Source organism: Corvus brachyrhynchos, unplaced genomic scaffold, assembly GCF_000691975.1.
Source record: "Corvus brachyrhynchos isolate BGI_N302 unplaced genomic scaffold, ASM69197v1 scaffold17, whole genome shotgun sequence".
Classification (NCBI taxonomy): domain Eukaryota; kingdom Metazoa; phylum Chordata; class Aves; order Passeriformes; family Corvidae; genus Corvus; species Corvus brachyrhynchos.
This window is the reverse complement of record NW_008240046.1, coordinates 3,716,231-3,736,013: the sequence shown is the minus strand read 5'-3', so window position 1 is coordinate 3,736,013 and position 19,783 is coordinate 3,716,231. Positions and strand designations below refer to the sequence as shown.

At 39.0% G+C, this 19,783-nt stretch overlaps 1 protein-coding gene across 13 annotated transcripts in view; it reads left to right on the top strand.

The window, feature by feature from the left end:
* APBB2 (amyloid beta precursor protein binding family B member 2) overlaps positions 1 to 19,783 on the top strand; it is a 171,661-nt gene that overhangs the window by 86,973 nt on the left and 64,905 nt on the right. For 6 of the 13 annotated variants that reach the window (XM_017744427.1, XM_017744428.1, XM_017744431.1 and 3 more), the window contains 3 exons: positions 13,846 to 14,054; positions 19,132 to 19,194; positions 19,632 to 19,717. In XM_017744427.1, coding sequence (XP_017599916.1) covers positions 13,846 to 14,054; positions 19,132 to 19,194; positions 19,632 to 19,717 — 358 coding nt within the window. The remainder of the gene's footprint in view (positions 1 to 13,845; positions 14,055 to 19,131; positions 19,195 to 19,631; positions 19,718 to 19,783) is intronic. The other 7 variants (XM_017744429.1, XM_008641393.2, XM_008641391.2 and 4 more) reach the window with 3 other exon arrangements.

Sequence of the window (19,783 nt, the reverse complement as noted above, 5' to 3'; positions counted from 1 at the left end):
ATGATGCAGAAGGGTGGATTTTCTCTCCACTGGAAGTAGGTAGAGATGTTATCTATGTGTTCTACCAGTGTTTGAAATTCACTACTTCCAAATTTTGCTAACATCAGTTAGCAGTAACTGTTAGACATTATTAAAAAAAAATCCACAGATAAAATGTACTGATTTAAAAGTTGCACTCCCTGCAGACCACACTTGAAAAACACTGTAATAGTAATTACTAGTTGTATTTTTAGTATTCAAGTGTACAACAGAAGTTTTATTGTGGATGAAGGAGCACATCTACATTTGCATAGTAGATCTCTTTTTTTTCCTCTGCAAACCACCCCATCTGCAGACAGGGCAAATGGACAGATCAAACATTGGAAGTAGAAGGGAGGGGCAGGAGTTTTCACATGTTGCTCCTTTATTAGCAATACATTTAATTTTACATCCTCATTTTAATTGCACAGGAATACTTATAGATATGATGCATTTATAAAGGCTACAGTAGAGATGAATAACTTCTTCAATATATGCCAGTAAACCAATTAAAAACAAAAGGAAAACAAATATAATTTTTTCTCGCAACAAATACACCTTGTCCCCAAATGGGAGTCTAAAACCAATGTGTATTCAAAAGCAAGAATAAATTACAGGCCATTGTTTATCTTTTAGGGTTAAGCTTTCATTTTAATTTTGTTTCTTCAGCTTTTACCTTTTTTTGAGAGGGAAACATGGGAGATTCTGTGGCTTGTAATGAGAGGATTTTTGAATATTTGTTGATTTGGTTTAAGTGGACAAGCTGCAATTTTCCCAGGATTCCAGGAGATAGGGAGTTTAAAAGTTCCAGATATCACAAGACATAAAATGGTAAAAATTTCTGTCAAAAATGCTGAAAACAAGTGTGAGTTCACAAGAGTAGTATTTCATTCCTACAGTGTTTTAAAAGTAAACTTTTTGAAAGGAATGAGCCTTGCAGCTTGAATTCTGCAGTAATGAACAAATCAGCTATCTCATTTGGTAAAACACTAAAAGTCTTTTGGTGGGATGTGGTTTTATGACTGCTGATGGGTAAGGTGGTGGTCAAAGTTTAGAAGAGAGAGAAAACTCTTTTCTCCTTCTGGTAACTCTACTACAAAAGGGTCAGTGTGAAGGCCACCAGATTGGATTGTTTTGACTTTTGGCTTATTATTTTACAGGTACTATGTCAGGATTGTGTGTTTTCCTGGCCAGTTTTATCTGGGCTAATTCTATTTTCAGGTGGCAGGATTCACTGAGAATTTGTTATCAGTGCATAAACTGAATTTCTGGCTAGCATCTTGCTTACAGTATGTCGCTGTCATCTTTCTACTTCTGAAATTTTCTGTAATGCAAATAATGTAAGGACAGTGAGACTGTAAACACTTGCTGACACAAGAGCTTTTTTGAACTGTAGTAATTGTCATGTAAAAGCGTGTAGTGTTAATTACCTCTCCACAGCAGTTGTCTCTGCACTAATCACCAGACAGATCTGCTGTTAGTTAACTGTTCCTCAGTAGTTCAGCGATGTTCCCCTTTCCTTATTCATACAGATATTTAAGACCAACTCTTATATTTGTCTATAAATAAATTTATATTTGTTAAATGGTGATGTAGAATTTGGTATAAAAGTAGTAAAATCTTCCTTTTGGATACATGTCAATGTAAAATGGAAGGGGACAAATGTGCAAAGATAATAATATTCAGTCTCATAACTCCTGCATTTCTATTGTCATATGAGGCTGTTCTGTATCTCAGAGTAGGAAACTGTGCGCCTTTGTATTTATGAGAATAAATTTATTGTGTATTTTTCTTCTAGGAATATATATCTATATTTATATATAAATCCCTTAGAGGAAGCTTGGATATATTGGTTTGAGAGTTCTCACATGAGATGTGGCTTTTTAATCTGATCCAGTATAACTGCTGTGGCAACTTTAATCAAAGTCTTTCAATAATGTTATTAGTTCCACTATTTCCAGTGTAAACTACTGTAGTAAATGGAAGGCAGAGCTTTTACAAGAGTTATGAGAGGTTACATTTCCATGTTGTACATCACCAAATGGCCATATACAGCAGACCTTAGGCTCATGTAGTTCCTAATGGGTCAGTTCTCCAACTGTGGTCAGTAGCAGAAACTTACTGCTTCACTAAAAACAAAAAACAGGGCTAGCATAAAGTGCTCCTCCCCCTATGGTATCTTTTTCACTTTCAGTAACTGATAGTTTTAGGACTTTCAGACTTGAAAGTCATTCATCTTATCTTCTTTAATTGCCCTTGATACATTTTTCTAACATGAATTTGTTTAATCATTTTTTTTCTCATTTGTATTTCTGGCATCCACAACATCCTGTGACCAAGAGCTCCATAACTGAATTATGTATTACATGAAAAAGTATTTCCCTTTGTTATAAAATTGCTCTCCAATAATTTCATTTAGGGTCTATTGCTTTTCTGTTTTAGAAAGCAGTAAATAACAGTGAATGATGATTTCCTTTCCTTGCCTGCTTCCCACCATTCATGATTTTACAGATTTCTCTGACATCCTCCCCTCCTCCCTGTCATTTATTTTCCAAGCTGGAGAGTCCTACTTCACTTAGTGTCTCTTCCTGCAGAGAGATTTTTATCTGTCTGTCTTTTCCAATTCTGCTACCTCCATTTCTATAGTAGGGCACGTGAGGTGCATGCACTAGTCCTGTAGTAGTTCAATCCTACATTAAAACTGTAGGCATAGAGACTTTTATCTTGATCTTGGTTCCTAACGTATAACTTTTTCAACTGCCAGTGAGTACTAAAATGCTGACTTCAAAAAACTTGGTGACCTTGATTCTTCCAGAGTGGCAAAAGGTAATTAATTATCTGCTGTTGTATATGAGGATTTGAAGTAGCAGAAGAGTAACAGTGAAGGAACTTCTAAGAAATTGATAAAAAAGAGGAGATGGGCATCTTTGTCTGTAGGAGAAAACTGAAAGGTGAAGGTTGTACATTGAAAAACAGCTCTTGGAACTATGTGTATCCTAATCCTGTAGGATCTATCTGTGGTCTTTTGTTTTTGCACAGCAACAAAGGTGAATAGAAATCCAGAAAGAGCACTCTTCTCATCCTACATGATTGGTTTTCCATCTTTCCAAGACCACCTGCAGTCCTCTGGCATGTCCACAAATTGTAAGGTTTCCACCAAAGATTAGCTACTGTTTTCAGCTGGGGAAAGGATCATTCTGTTGCTTGTGCATCTCGTTTTACTGTTTGTGACAACATGTGATGACAATCAGCTGTTTGTGGTGACAAACATCTTTGAGATTTCTTTATACCAGAAGGTCTTTTCCCCAGTGCTTACAGAGCTCAGTGGCTTGTGGTTTATCATACGCTGGAGATTTTGTCTGTTGATTTCCTGTGCTTTGGCATGCTTTATTCTTACCAAGCAGAATGTTTGTGTTCAGGGATATTCTATCTCAGGGTTCACAATAAAGACAACTTCTCAAGTTGTGTTCTGGGTGTATGCATCTTTAAGGGAAATTTATCCTCATTTTCAAAGCATCCATTTTGTTAATGGGCTTTGAATTAATGTGGTGCTAATTGCAAGTGAAATTGTGTTGTGGTTCTGTAGAATTTTAAAATTAATCCCTTCATTTTTCTCTTTCAAATGCTGTCTGGCATAGGACTCAAGTTGCTGTGTCTTGGGTTTGTTCCTGGCTACTGTTTGCTAATGTAGACTTCCCAGGAAGATCTGGCCCAAAGTTATTTTTTCTGAATTTTCTTCTAATTCTTGCTACTGCTAATATCAGAGATACCTTTTGTATCTCCTTAAATGCAGATTTTCAAGTTTAGCTTCAATTACATATATGAATCCACTCTGTGAAAAATATAGAATTTTAGTGCTGGAGTGCCATGAAGTAGATATGAGAATGAAAATAGTGATATTTCTAATGCTAGATGGATGCTTTCAAAGATGATTAACATCTTTGAGATTTCTTAATACCAGAAGGTATTTGGACAGTATGACTAAAGATTTAATCACAAATTGATATACCAATGTAGTGATGTGAAATACTTGAATAAACTGCAGGGCTGTGAGAGACCCCCCTGTGTGCTGTCAGCACGCTTCCCTCTCCACGGCAGGTGAGGCACAGCCAGCTCCCCTGGTGCTTCCATCTGCTGTCAGAAGCCCCCGCTCACAGAGCATTCCCGTTGTAGATGCTGTACACTGCACTTCATGTATGGCTCTATGCATTGTGCTGAAAAGGCTTACTTCAACTGAAGCAAAATTACTTTTGAAAAGGTTAAAGTTGTTTGGTTGTTGGCTTTTTTTTTATAAAAAGTCTCCAAGTTTGAAGGCTGGGAGGTGAAGCTTGAGTTCACCATCTTACAAGGCCTCAGCGTGGGCTGGAGCTGCCCGTGGTGCCCACGCTTCTCCCTTAGTGCCTCTCTCTGCAGGCCGGCCACGGGGCCAGTGTGCTGCTTCCTAGGCTTGTGCAAAGCTTCATGCATATGCAGCTCTAACAGAATGGATTTTACCATAATAAATTCTCCCATCCCTTCAGTACTGTAGCAACATGAAATTAATTTGGAGATGGGGAAATAGTAGGTCTTCAGCTTCTATGTTGGAAACAAACAGGAGCCTTCAGTTTGCTCTCTAATGCACATTTCACTACAGCTTTAAAGTGGCAAACTGATCCATTATATAGATTGTTAAAAGTCACATTCCAGCTTTTACTGCTAGTACTTAGTTGACCAAGTTTTGCCATATTAGAAAGAGCAGTCCATACTGTAGGATTGAAGGGGGGACTCTGATGTGTAGACGCACTGGAGTGCAGTGGCTGATCTCTGTGCACCGTGTGTGATTGTCTGGTGCTTGGGTGCAGGGAGCCTGCACAGATCCCAGGGAGTACCTGGAGTCTGGGCATGACTCCAGGAGAGTTACTGAATGCATCTCAGACCTCTCCTCCTACCCCTCCCTGGCTTTGTTTAACACAGGGCTTGCTCTCTCCTGCCTCACAAGATTGGTGTGAAGATAAAGCAGTCATTTTCATGGCATCCTAGAGCATCTGCTGCACTGTGTGAGCCAAAGGATGCACAGAGCTTGCATATGAGAGGAGAAATGACTGTTCTTGCAAACTTTGCTTTTTTTTGTGAAGTAAAACATTTAATTTCAGATAGTAACTCAGATTGTAATTCAATTTTATGTTCTGTTTTCACTGAATCATTAAATTCAGGAAAAGGTTTTTCTAATGCATTTGCACAGTGCTCTAAATGAAGCTGTCAAAGGAAAGCAGCTTTAGTCAAGCCACCAATTGAATTGTATGGCTGTGCCATTGGGCAGCTTGACTGGCTTTTAAAATTAGCCAGTCATATGCACAAAAACATTAATGAGTACATCCCTAAAATTTCAGACTATATCAATATTTATGCAGGGTATTCTCCAGAGAAGTGCAGTCCTTCCTTTCTCTACATTGACTCCTGAAGTCAGTAGGCCTCATTGTATTTTAGATGAAAGAATTACCTTTGCCCAATACCTGACTTTTAATGCAAGTATTTTTTATGCAGTTCCTTTTCTAAAATGGAAAAGAAAAAATGGTGACTGCTAGTCAGATTCTTTCTTCCATACTCTGTCTTACTACTCATGTCATTTGGATTAAAGAGGCACTCACTGACATCACCAACCCTCAATTTAAACTATTGAGGATACAATAGAAATAGAATAGAGTGGATAGAAAGCTATCTCTCGGTTCAAAAAAATGGGATTAAAAGTGTGGAGTCCAACCTTGTTGCCATTCTTTAGTACCAGGGATTGATGGCAAGTGTATTGGAGGGATTAAGATCTGTTCCTCTGTCTTTCATGGCTTGTGTCAAGTTAAGTAGCACTAGCTACTAGCAGAAAGTGTAAGGGAGATGGGAACCACTTGTGTCTACAGCCAGTCCCAGTAAAATGGAGAGTTACAGGTTGGGAGATGTTGAACTCTAATGTTTGAAGCTTGTCAAACAAGAGTGTTAGTTGTAAGTAAAGCACTGTGGTGCAGGACTTCCTTTGTGGAGAGTTGAAGCTGTTGAGGTGACCCTACTGCCATATGCCAGACATTGGCACAACATCCTCTCCTGCTCTGCAGGCATCCATTGTCTTGAAGGCAGAAGGACATCTGTGTTTAACTGCTTTTTGGGTCAGTATTACAGACTGAATCTTTCTGTTTAGTGTGAAAATTCCAGACTATATTTGTTCATTGCTCAAAATTAATGGTTTGTTCTGTGGATGGTTTGACACTAGCATACCGATTCACTTTGAGGAGACAGGAGAATCAGACTCTTTAAGAGAGAAATACATAAATCCAGAGCTGCTATCAATGTGATTTTCCCAGGTTTTCTAGGAAATGCTTGGCTGCTGTTGTGACAGATAAATTTTGTGAAGGGAAGGAAGGCTGGACTCCATGCATATGCACATTTGTTTTCCCGTGGTGTGCTGTGTCCCTGCCGCTGCGACACTGTGAGTCTAGCAGTCCCTTGGTGGGGTGGTCATTTAATTCTTCCTCTTTAGACCAAACAAAACCCTGCTTCTGAAACAAGACGGAGTAGTTAAATACGTTATGAACCTAGAACAGGAGATCATATGCTGCAGTTCTTCTGTCTGTGGGGAAAGGCATGGGAAGAGGAGATACTATGCAAGAAAAAAAAATCAGAAAAGCAGATGCAGATTGCTGCTGCACTGGTTTAGCCCTGAAAGTTAACTTGCAATAACATTTTTAGGAATTTTCTAATGATGATAATGAAAATACTGCTCTTAATGAATTATTTGCTGCTCAGAGTCCTTCACAGTGAGGACATCCTTTGGGTCACAATCACACAACACATGATCACAGTGGATTTAGACCAAATTAGAGGTATACAGTCTGCTGTGTTTTGGACTCCTCTTTAAGTAAAAGCTTTTGCCATCTAGTGGAAGGAATAGAGAACTAGCATTTCGAATAAGCTAGAAACCCACTTATACTGGTTGTATTCTTTACTGCGAGGGTGAGAGCACTGGAGCAGGCTGCCCAGAGAGGTTGTGGAGTCTGCTTCTCTGGAGACATTCAAAACCCACCTGGATGCAATTCTGTGTAACCTGCTTTAGATGTACCTGCTTTTGCAGGGGGGTTGGATGAGATGATCTCCAGAAATTCCATCCAACCCCACCCATTCTGTCATTCTGTGTTATGCAAAATGTATTTATAAGCAGCAGATCACTCGCTAGAACAGTAGCAAATTATTCTGACTGCTTTGGAAATTCTGGTAGAAATCCTCTAAGGTATTGGTGCACTTTGTTCGGATAGCATCTCATTTAAGCACCAAATTGGTGGAAAGGGCATTCATTTATATGCTGCCCTCACTTGTTTGGGACTCTTTTTCATTCCACCCTAGATGGTACCTGCTTATTTTTTCCTGGATATGAGGTTGGCTAATATGCTTTGAATTCTGTGGTGGCTTCTTCCTCCCACTAGTGGGATGGGGAAGAGAACTGGAAGAGCAAAAGTGAGAAGAAGTCATGACTCACAATAATGAAAACTTACTAAGTGAAGAAAGAAATAATCTTATATAAAAAAGTGATGCAAACACTAGTACTAGCAGGCCAGTTCCTAGCCAGTTTGCTTGAGGCTGAGAACACAGATGATCTCGGCCCTATGCAAGCACTGCTCAGCAATAACTAAACCACTGGTATGTTTCCAGCACTTGTTCTGGTCACAGATGTAATGTCCAGTACCTTACAGGCTGCTAAGAAAAACAATTAACCCAATTCCAACCAGACTCAGTATATCTTCTTAGTTGCCCAGCTCTGCTAATGTCCATCAGCATCCTAATAAGGAGATTGAGATCTCATCACAAAATAGAGTTTGTGGACAAGCCATAGGATGTGTCTCCAGTACAGCATTCTCAGGTAGCAATTCATCAGCTTTTGCTCAGTCTGTAATTTCATGTTGTCACCACTGCTCCACCTGGCTAAACAGCCACCCTCCTCCAGATGGGACAGAGGCTGGCTTCTTCCTGGTCTGTCTGTCACCACAACAGCTCCCTTGAGACAGCAGTTCAGGTCACCTCCAAGTCTTCCTTACTTACTTTACCAGAGTCTGCTTGTTTTGTGGATAGGTGTTTTTAGTTGGTGAACAGGCTAGTCTTCTTGTGTTTACTAGTTTTTTGCCCATTTTCCAGGAAAGAATATATAGACCTTTCCTCTCTGTCTTACTGCAGTACTTTTTCCTACTGTTGCTGCTGTTAATATCAACTCCTCTAAACGCAAGCTGTGGTGCTGGTTTCTCATGGCTTCACCTCTGGACCTCAGACTGTGTGGCCCCTGAGCAGACAACTTGGAGAGCCCAAAAATTCTCCCATTTAAGCAGGACAGCTAGTATCATCCATAGCCCTCATCCAGGGCTGTCATCAAGAGTTCTTCAGAGTCCCTCTGCTGAAACACTTGCCCTTGTTTTCTTTGGTAATTGTATAGTACTGTGGTCCTTTTATCAACAGCTTGGGCTTTGGTCATTGAAAAGGAGAAGAACGTAAGACAGCAAAACAAGTGTGTTTAGTTGCGGTTTTTGGGTTTTTTTCCTGAATGTTGACAAATCTGCTTTCCTCTCTTTTCCTTAAGATTAGTCATCTCTGCTTGAATGCTTCTTATGCATTAAATGTTATATGCTTCTTATACATTAAATTAAATGTAGTAACATTTATACAGCCAGACAAAGATCACATCTCATGAAAAATAAAAATAGTACAGGAGATTCATTCCACGCTTCCTTAGGATTTTTACAAATTCAGTCTTTTCTGACTATGGTTGATTTTACAGTTGATCAAAACAGCAAATCATTTTGGCACAGATAGAGTCTGGTTACATGTATGCCTGTAAATCCCACATTTCAGCATGTTTTCCTGGAAAGTGTTAGAGAAGCTTCCTCTCCCCAAGTGCATGTGAGTGATGGCTGGTTCAGCAATTCAGTGAGGAGCATGACAGGGTTGTCATGACAACCAGTTACATGCTGTGAGCAAAGATGGTGACAAACGAGCATCTTCTGGCTGATTATCACTCCTTGTTGAATAACATTCCCCAAATTAGACAGATGTGTCTGATTTATAATTACTCGACCTATTGACTCGTATTTTTGCTGCATTGTCTCTGAGATAGCATTCATGCTTCTTGCAGTGGTGCTTAGGCAAGGCTGCCTGCTGGCCATCATTGGTGTGAATCATGGGAATAGGTGAAGCTGTTGATTTTGCTGTAGTGCATGCACAGTGAGGAGACATTATCTTTAGAGACTTCTTTTCGTTAAAACCAAACAATTTAAGCTTGCACATTGAGCCCACTGCTGGAAATAGATGGGATAAAAATACACAAGGCTTATGTTCTTTCTATTGTGCTATTGAATGGAGAGCGCTCCTTGAATTTCGTTTGCCCTCAGTCGTTAATACAAAGTCTTCCTCTCCCTTCAGCGCCTGCCTTGATCTTTAGTGTGCCTATAGGGTGGGGGGAAATATGCTTCCCTTAGGATGAAATCCTGGATCTGCTGAAGTCCTTGGCATCTCTTCAAAAAGCGTAAGTTTCTGTGGCTTTCTTTTCCTTTAGTTTTGCTTTTATTTAAATGCAGAAGACAGAAGTAAAACATTTTCATTTCAAGATTTTGGAACTTCAGAAAAGAAAACAGTACTTTACCCGCCTCTTTCCTTTTGTTGAAACCTTTTTATCCTCCTGTCTTCCCAGTTCCTTTTTGTGCTTCCCCTCAGCTGCTCAGAAGGATAGCATCTGTAATACACGTGTGATATGGTGGGCCAGCTCTTCATTATGCTTCAGCCCAGCAATGAAGACAGACATCAGATATGAAGCTAGTGATTTCCCATTGGTGCCCAAACACTAGGACAACATGTTGTTGGATACTGTTGCTATCCAAGTCTCTGTAATTTTTGACATAGGAAGCTTTGATGCAGATCTCTTATTACAAACAAGGTGCTTTTCAGTTTGAATTCCTTCATTTATATTGTGCCTCCACTCCTGGAATGTGAGCAATGGGAGCACCAGAGATTCAGAAGTGACTTTATAGATTTCTTATTGGCCAGATTATGTTTTTAGATTTGGAAAACACTGGAAGTGTTCCTGTTTGTACCATCATGCTTCCAGCCTGGACAATGAACACTCCTTTTCAGTTAATTTTTTTACTGCAAAAGTATACTTTTGAGATGGTGATAGGCAATCACAGTCTGGATCAAATCCGGTCTTGGGATGGTGTCCCTTTCCTTCAGAGGATCCTAACAGAAGAAAAATTGTTACAAAACCATCATAAGAATTGAGATAACTAAGCTACAAGTACAAAACAAAAAAGAGATATCTCATTTTTATCTCTGTACAGTGTGGGTATTTTATTACTTAACCTACTTAGATAGTGTAGATCAAGTGTTTGCAAGTATTGTTGAGCCTTGCAGACAAGCAGTCTCACTTGGGCATTCTGCTTACCACACAGTGAAATAAGCCCTCCTTAAGCTAGAAAGACTGACTGAAAGTGTAGTGCTTCCACTAACTCCAGCAGAGCTGCATTTGCATTAGCCAGAGGCTGTGCACTCACATCTGCTGCTACTTCTTACAAGGAGACAAAATGAGATCCCTCTGTTGAAATGAATCCCTGGAAAAGCAAAGCATGTGTCCTTTGAATGATGCAACGATACCTCTCAGATTTCCCTGAATGTATTTTCTGTCTTAGTATGACTCTACCTTGTGACTGTTTCCCAGTTTTTCAAAAATATGGTTTTAACATGTGAAATAACAGTTAAAATTGTCCTGTGGCACAGATGCTCTTACTGTACTGCACCTCCCAGGTACAGAACTTCCAGCACTCTGATAACTCTGTACAGCATTTTTACAGTCTCTGTTTTGAAATCATGTATGCTGCCAAACTGAAGCCCTTTGTGCCTGCATTTCCTCTTGCTCCAGAGTACTCTTTTTGTCCATAAATTAGTCCCCCAGCCATGATGATTGGTGGGATTTGTTTTCACCTGAAGAAGACATGCATGTGCAAAATACATGTCTGTTTTTCCAAGTACCTCTCCCAGTTCAATACAAAATTTATTGCATTAGACCTGTTGCCTTACTTAAGAGTGTTTTCTTCAGGAAGGAAGTTTGCTTGGCCTTCAGTAAACCAGTTTCCCTCATGCACAAGGAACTAGGCAGAGAGACACCAACTCTGGTCTCTGTCCCCACACGTTGCTTATCATCACCACCAAGTTCTCTTGGAAGTGGAGATAACACCTAGCAGCTGCACAACAAAACTACATGTTTTGAAATGTCATGCCATTGAATGGGGTCATTCAAATTCAGAGGTAAATTATTTTGCCACCAGTAATTCCACATTCAAATAAAGTAAAGCCACTTATGTCCTGTAGTAGGTCTGTGATGCCTCAAGTGCATTCATCTGTCTTGTTCGATTTTGTATGTTGATGCTTATTTTATTATCTTTCTTGGGCTGGTATCTCTTGTGATGCCGCATTACCTTTGGCTTGCACACTCGGCTTGCACGAGGTGACTGCTTTCATCTGTTAGAACAGTCAGTGCACTAGGGAGGCTTTCCAGTTCATGCTAGTAGGAAACCACAGCCTGTGAAAAGGTTATCCCCACAGTCTCCCATTCTGCAGCACGAGCTGGGACACACATATGGTTGGGGTTTTTTTCAAGTAGGTTTGCATAGCAAACACGAGGCCTGGTGTGTACTAGTTTGAAAAACAAACCAGTGGGAGATACCAAGTCAGAGTAACAATTTAATGGGGAAATTAAAGAAAAGGAAAAAAAAACTAAAAGAAAACACTGGTTCAAACTGACAGAGTCAAGATACAACCTGAGTCCCAGTTAGGCAGGGTGGTGGTAGCAGTCTGGTAGAATGGTGGCTGCACTCCTCTGAAGCAGTGATCCTGTAGTAAAACAGTCTGCTCTTCCTCAGGAAGTCCAGTGGTGGCCATGTAGCTCCTGTCCTCTGGAAATCCACTGAAAAAGGGTTCACTCTGGTGTTCAGAGTCTCAGATTATATCCACGATGGGATGCTTGGTTCCTCCCTCTGGGTGGAGCATCTCACAATGGGGTAATGAGTCATGAGGCAAAGTGTTGATTAGGCTCATTAACAGAAGATAGTCCGGAGGGAGTTATCTCTGAGTCAGGCGGCAGGACAATGATGGGCCATTAACAGAAAGATAGTCTGGGGGGAGGAGGCAAGGAAACACTGCCCCACCTGATCTCAACAGCTCATGAGGATGGTAATAGAATACACTGCAACCCAGGACACTGGTGTCGCAGGATGGATGAACACATGCCCTCCGGTGCTGTCCTGTTCAGCTGTGCTTATTAGATGGTCTGAGGCCAGTCCCTTTGTGTGAGGAGTACCTGCACACAGACATCAATCACAGTTGTTTTGTGTGGGAAATGCTGCTCTTTGAAATTCCTGAGCTATGTTAATTGAAAACAAATACAATTCCTTTTTTATTTCTCAGCATATGCAAGCATATTTTGGTGTATTCATTTTTGCTAATGGATAAGTTTTCAAAATAAATTAGTATTACTCAGCTAGGTGGTATTTTCTTATCCGAGATATTTTACATTATTTCCTTCCAACTGTTTGTTCACATATGAGATAATTTCTTTTCTTTTAACTAATTGTTGCAGAAATGTTTTTGGTTTAAGTCTCTGGGTTAACAATTTTATTTCTGCTGTGAGTTTTGTCTGCTTTTACTTCAAAGTAATTCCTGTTTAGGCCTTTCTGGTACTGAATGTCATTGCAACAATAAATAACAGGACATTGGTTCCTCTGTGTCTTTGGTTGATTAGTTTGAAACTAGTAGTTTAATGCAACCATAGCATAACACTCTCCTGACTGTGTATTTGAGTAGCTGTGTATACATCCACATGTATGTATAATGAGGACAGAAGCTGTGCCTGAACTTTAAACTTAAACTGGACTTGCAGATGTTGCCACGCATTGTGATGATTAGATATTTGATCACATTACTTCACATTAGATATTAGATATATGATAACATTGTGATGTTTAGATGTTTAATCACATTACTTCTTGCATGATGTGGCCAAATTGTGAAAAGTGTTTTGTGTTTATTTGCCTTTTATGTGGTTGAGAAGAGTGCAGTTGATTTATTCAGTTGGAAAACAAACATGGTCAAGGTTGAAGATGAATAGGCTTTAAAATGTGTAAGACCTTGGAGTCAGGAACTACGTACTCGAATGCCATAGAGGCCACAACAGGGGACATTTAGAAGCAGGTGTTTAGAATATTTGTGAACTTCTGGAACTGGTTATGGGAATGTTGCTGATTTCAGATATTGGGCCATAGGTGAGGCTTTTTATTAAATTTGAGTTTAATGATATTGTCTAGCATTTCTTCTGAAGAACTTGCTTAGAATAGTCCTCAAGTGGTAAATCAGTAATTTAAGAACTTCTTAAGTGGCTCTGGGGAAGAAATAGACTAGTTTGTATCTCAGAGTGTAAGAATTATTTTAAGTTGTCATGACATTTGTATGTCTGTCTGTATGTGTGTGCATAAATATGGGTAGCAGAAATGAGAGAGACTCAGAAAAAAGCAACCATGATAAAACACCTGGTAGAAGGCTTGAAGAATAGACTAACAAGGAACTTTTAATTTCAAAAAGGGCTTAAAGAGCAGCAGTATAACAACAGGTTATTCACCTGTTGTCCACTGTTGTGTTACATTGAGCCTCAATAATTTGGTATGTTTTTCTGATGGTCATTTACACAGGAACTGTACCACAGCAATACCAGCTGTGCAGACCCATGGAAAAACTGTTTGTGTCTTTGTGTGACTTTTTTTTTTTTCCCCCTGTTCTCAGCAGATATATGGAGTGATCATTCATTTCAGACAGACCCAGACTTACCACCTGGTTGGAAAAAAATAAATGACATTGCTGGGATCTATTACTGGCACATACCAACAGGAACAACTCAATGGCAGCGCCCTCTGTCCATCCCAACAGATCTCCAGGGCTCACGAAAAGGATCTCTTGGTTCCATTACTCCATCTCCTACTCCAGAAACTGAGGTAACCTACTGTGTCTTCTTGTGGGCTACATACTGTAAGGAAAATTGAAATAACTCTTTGAACTTGCAGGTTTAGCTGCTAGCTAAACTGGCCTGATATGTCCCAAAGTGTAGCTACTTGTTGATAATATGTCGTAAGTATCTGTTCTCTATGTTCATTTTTAATGGCTGTGCCTGATCAAACACCCTAAACTTTGGATGTGTTAGATGACATCAACCATGTCTCAGAAAAATTAGACAGGCAGTTCCTGATGAGTGTGAAACTTTGGCAGTTCTGTAGCATACGCTGAAGCATTGCTGTGTTATATGGATACAGGATACATAAAATTTTTGCACATGATAGCAGACTTTTGGCTGGACTCTGTTTGCATCTTCTTTCTTCTTGGTTCATTTGGTAGGAGTATCACAATAGACATATGAGCCTTCATTTGAGACACTAGTTCCTTTACAGGGTAGTTTCTATTGAATAAACATGAAGTGTTCTCAAGTGTAAGCCTCTGTACACCCTGCCAGTACCAACGACTCTCAGTGTTGCAGTCAGGTTTTAACTAGAAACAGAGATACACTCTGTCCTCCACATGTGCTGAAAGAGCAGTACATGGTACTGCCTTTTAAGATAATGCTTTCAGGCACAATCTTAGGGTTTGTTTGGTGTCATGTAAGTAGAAAAATAAAATCAATTGTTATAAAGAAGAGTATGCTTCAAAAAATACAATCACTTTGTTTTAGTATGCTGGGAAGACTTCTATGGAATTAACTACTAATATAAAATAAGGTTGGTTTTAAATTATTTTTATACTGAATTTTCAGAAAAATGTCCACAGCTCTGTCAGGGGAAGTCTTTGTACTGGTTCTGAGTTTTGGATCAGGCAATCTTTAGGGGTTTAGTTTTTTGGGTTTTAATTCATTTAGAGAGAACATTTTTTGTGTTCTTGATTTTGTTCATGTATGCACCAAACTAACTTACATGGAAGTTAAGAGGAGTTAAGGACATTCAAGTGTGTATTACCATCTTGATCCTGAAACTTTTATCCTGTATAGGCTTCAATATGTATAATCTTGTTCATTATTTTAGAAAGGTTGTTCCCACATGTTCATAAATGCTACTCATAAGGTCTGCAAACTTGACCACAACATTTCAGTTATGGTTTACATCAGTCAAGCTCTCATACTGTGCACGAGGCATGCTGGAAGTAATTTCTGAGAGGATTCATGGAGAAAGAACTATAACTGTTACTATAACTGTTATTCTGGTAGAAAACAAGAAAAAATTCAGAAATGCTGAATGTAAAGTGCTGCACATGCTTCTAGGATAAATTCCTGTAATGTACATGTGAAGGATATAACTTTACCATTATTACTTTTCTTACTCTAGAGTGTAGAGAATGGGGTTTTTATTAGTTATAGATGGTTATATAGAAGTTACAGATGGTTTTCACATAAACACAGAAATCAGTATGGTTGGTAAACTGCAGAGGAAAAATGGCGTATTTTCATTTGAAATATTTTTCTACTTCTGTTTAACATGTCTTCACAATTAATATTTCAGACCTGCTGGTAATGTATTAGGTGTATTTTTAACCTTTCACAATTCTGTTTGCTTTAAATGAAATATAGTTTGTGTTTATAAATAATAATCATTAATTCTCAGCAGCAGCATGAGAGTACAAAATGCATGAAGTACAATAACATAGATTTTAATGCAGTATAGGTGTATTAAGCAAGACATACATGTATGTGAGTACATAGTAGGCTCATCTAAGTTTTGATGTGGCAGTTCTAATTCAGCAAGGAATTTGTTCCAGCAAAGATTTATGCATAGACGTTTCTATGGCAGCACCAAGACCATATAGTGTGCTGTAAAGGGTGATACAGAAAATAAGCACATCCCCAAAATTTGTATTAGTATGATATCATGTAGTTTTTTTAGTTGGAGGTATAGGCAAAAGAACTTGCTTTTTGTAGGTTTCTGCAGTCATTGATAAGCATCTTACAGTTATTGAAGCCGTACTGGCTTTTTGACTCAGTGGTTATTAAGATAGCATTCCAATACAGTACCGGCAGACTTACTGTACTGGAGTTCAAAACAGGAGCATGAATTGGGCTCAGGATTTTGTCCACTTCCAAATACTGAAACAGCTACAATGAACAGGCATAGCTGGAGTTATAGTGGGAACTGTTAGGAAAAGCCTTGCATTTCTCAAAACCACAGATGCCAAGCTTTATTAAAAGGAACTGGATGAAGAATCCTTTGTGATTCAGCCGGTTCTGAGCAGAACCCCAGTGCAGAGCAGCAGTAAGAGAGAAGTAAGTCATAGTGTGTGTTTAAGAGATAGGGGTAGATAATGAAATAATTTTGACAGTGTCAGCTATCATGAATTTTTGGTTTTTAGTCTCTCTGCAATTGGTATTTGCCAGCACTGTATCACCTCCAAGTCACTGGCAGGCAATACTTGTTTTGATTCCTGTTCACTGCTCTGCTGCATACCCAAGTGCTCCTTCTTTCCCTCCCTGGGAAAGAGTAATATGGGTGTCTGTGATAAGGTCAATCTGACACTTCACAGAAGATTTGGAATTCAGTCTAGAATAGGGACTCCCAAATGCCTTTATCCCAGCACTACCATGGGCAGTGTCACTTGTGGTGAAGAGCTTCTCCCTCCAAGCTGGACCCATGTGTGAGCTGTGTACTGCTGCTTCCCTCATTGGTTGAAGCCTGTGCTTCAAGATAATGTGTTTTGAGAGGGCTGGTTCAGCTCATTCCCCCATGCTGGATTTGTATTGCTTCATTCTGAAAAGGCTGGGGGATATACATGTTTTAGGCAGATGAAATAGTATAATCTAGGATTGAGGATTGGCATGGGTAGCATTTCGTATCTGAACCAGCAGCTTCTGTGAGTCCATAAAAATACTTTATCTAAGTCATATTTGTCTGTGAAGCATCATGTGCCAGTCTTGAAATGAGTTTATTTGGGCTCTTTCAGGTTTTGAATTTGTCAAACAAACATTTAGAAACACCTTTTTTCCCCCCAGAGTAAAACCTTTTTACCCTTTGTCTTGTTTCCTCCTTTTTTTTTTCATTTTATCTTATTGTGTCCCTGTCTCTTAAATGATGTAATACACAGAAGCTTTGCTTTGTTTGGTAGAATGTGGCTCACAGCTGAGGGCAGTCAACAAAGAACAGATCAAGTCAGCCATTTTTATGTTGTAGCTTACTCTGGATATTTAGCATAAAGAAAAACATTTACTACTGTTGAACAGAGAATTTTAAAAAATGGGTAGGGAGGAATGATGCTGTAATGCATAGAAATGGCAAAAAGTGTTTTAAAAAGGAAACTAATGTGAAAATGTCATACTTTTACACACGCTGCAAGGCAATTTTTCTTTCACAAGATAATAAATCAATTTCAATCCAAAGCAATTATGGGTTAAGCATTATGCGAAAATCCTGCTGATTTAACAAAAATGCTAATAAATGCTAAATATGAATAACCTGTAACATTCCTTCCCTTCCTCCCCCTCAAAAGCATGAAAATGTATTTTGGTTTTGCACAGCTGTTTAAATTTGACTTAGTTTTAGATCAGTCTCCTCTTGTGTGTTGTCAAATTACTTCCTTTTTGAATCCTTGTCTTTTGTAACATTCTCTTCCAAATTTTAGAAATTTTGCTGCCTCTCCCACTTCCCTGTGCAGAGAAAAAGCTGTAGTGTTTAAGTTTCAATAAGACCTTCTTTGAGATCATAGCAGAATTTGGTGATGGTAGTTGTGTCTTCTTATAGCCTAACTCATCCCAGGCCTTGATCACCTCTAGAAGTTCTTCTGTAGGTAACATAACCACTAGCAGCTAATAATTAAAGAGAAGGAGCTTGGTAGGAAAAGGTAACAACTCAATTAATTCAAAGGCATGTTAGGAAAGGGTTACTCCTGGGAGTTGCTTCTCACAAAATAATTGCTCCAGTGGGTATATATTGAGAATGCTTCCAGGGTGAGAAGTCCACCCTGCAGATGAATGCATTGGGCCATATTAGTGGGTACCACTTCACCTTGGGGCTGAGCTGGACTGCCCAGCTGAGCTCATCTTGAAAGGGGAATTAATTTCAGGAATTCTTGACTTGGTGAAGCTATAAAGAGGTCTCCCAGCAATCAAATCTCCTGGCTTTTGTTGAGGACAGTGGGAATTCTTTCCTGGTGAGACAGAGGACAGATGTACTCCAGCATCAGTTGTTCCTCTCAAGCTTTACAGAAAAGCCTGAACCTCAAAAGCTAAACACAATGGTGCTTGCTTGATTGTACCAGTGAACACCTCTGAAAATTTTTGAGAAACTTGAATGGAGAATGAGAGGGTGGGTGCTTTGTTTGGTTTGGGGTTGTTTTTCAAAAAAGCTGCTAGACTTCAGAACTACTTTTTCAGCAAGAAATCTCTGCACTCCGTACTAATTCTCCTTCCCTTCCTTGCCCTTTTCTTGTGCTTTCTCTCTAGAAATAATTGATTTTTACCTTGTATGTATCTTATCCTTGTATATATTTTTTGTGTTTCAGTATTTCTAGTTCCAGTACTGTTAGCGTCTTTTAACAAAAGTGCCATTAGGAAATCCTAATGTTTCCCCTTAATTGCTGTTTATCAAAGACTGTAGCAGCTGTGGCCAACATTCATATTCAAATTCATTTTGCTTGCTTTTAAGATCATAGTTAAAGAGTAATTTCATTGTCTGTTCCTAATTTATATTAACTTTCCTTGTTTCAATCATTTGTTTTGGTAAGTAACTGTTAGAGGCATGTCTTCTCTCTCCTTTCCTCCAAATGCCATGGTATAGAGGAGTAAGTAGTTGAAGTTTGAGGTGATCTGTTTCCTAACCCATCCTGTAAATATCAATGCTAACAACAGTGTCTTGTGTTTTTTTTTCTTTTTCTTTTTTTCTTTTTTTTTTTTTTTTTTTTAATGTGGTGATCTGTTTCCTAACCCATCCTGTAAATATCAATGCTAACAACAGTGTCTTGTGTTTTTTTTTCTTTTTCTTTTTTTCTTTTTTTTTTTTTTTTTAATCAATGTGCTTCTTCCTGTGTGAATAATTATGTGTCTAGAAACAGCCATGGAGTGATTTTGCTGTACTGAATGGGGGAAAGATTAATAGTGACATTTGGAAGGCAAGTATATTGTCAGATTTTAGAACCTTTACTACTATTACCTTTGTTTTTTGCATGGCAGTGGCTGTTTTTTCCCCTTTTATTTTTCCATGAATGTCATTCATAACATAGGCCGAAGTGACTGGGGGTACTGCTAGGGATGTCTAGCTCACAAACATGTTGCCTTTTCTGATCTTCCCACTTGGAATGGATTCAATCTAAACTAGCAGAGCAACTGCCATGATGTAACAAATAAGATGCCTGCACTGAATGAAATGCAGCTTGAGAAATATACATATATATATATGCATGCCTCTTTTCAACTTCAGCCAGAAACACTATCGCTTCTTTGCAGGGAGGATTTAATTTCCCTTTGAGATAAGAATTAACATGATGGTGTACTTAATACTATTATAATAGTATTAAAACTATACTGATAGCACTGCCTCTGTCTCTAGGACCTGCATGCAGCCACTGTGAACCCAGACCCAAGTCTGAAAGAGTTTGAAGGAGCAACATTACGCTATGCCTCTTTGAAGCTCAGGTACAATGACTTCACAAGTCTCAGTGGAATGACCAGCTCTGTTTTGTGTTGTGCTGTAATTTTCAT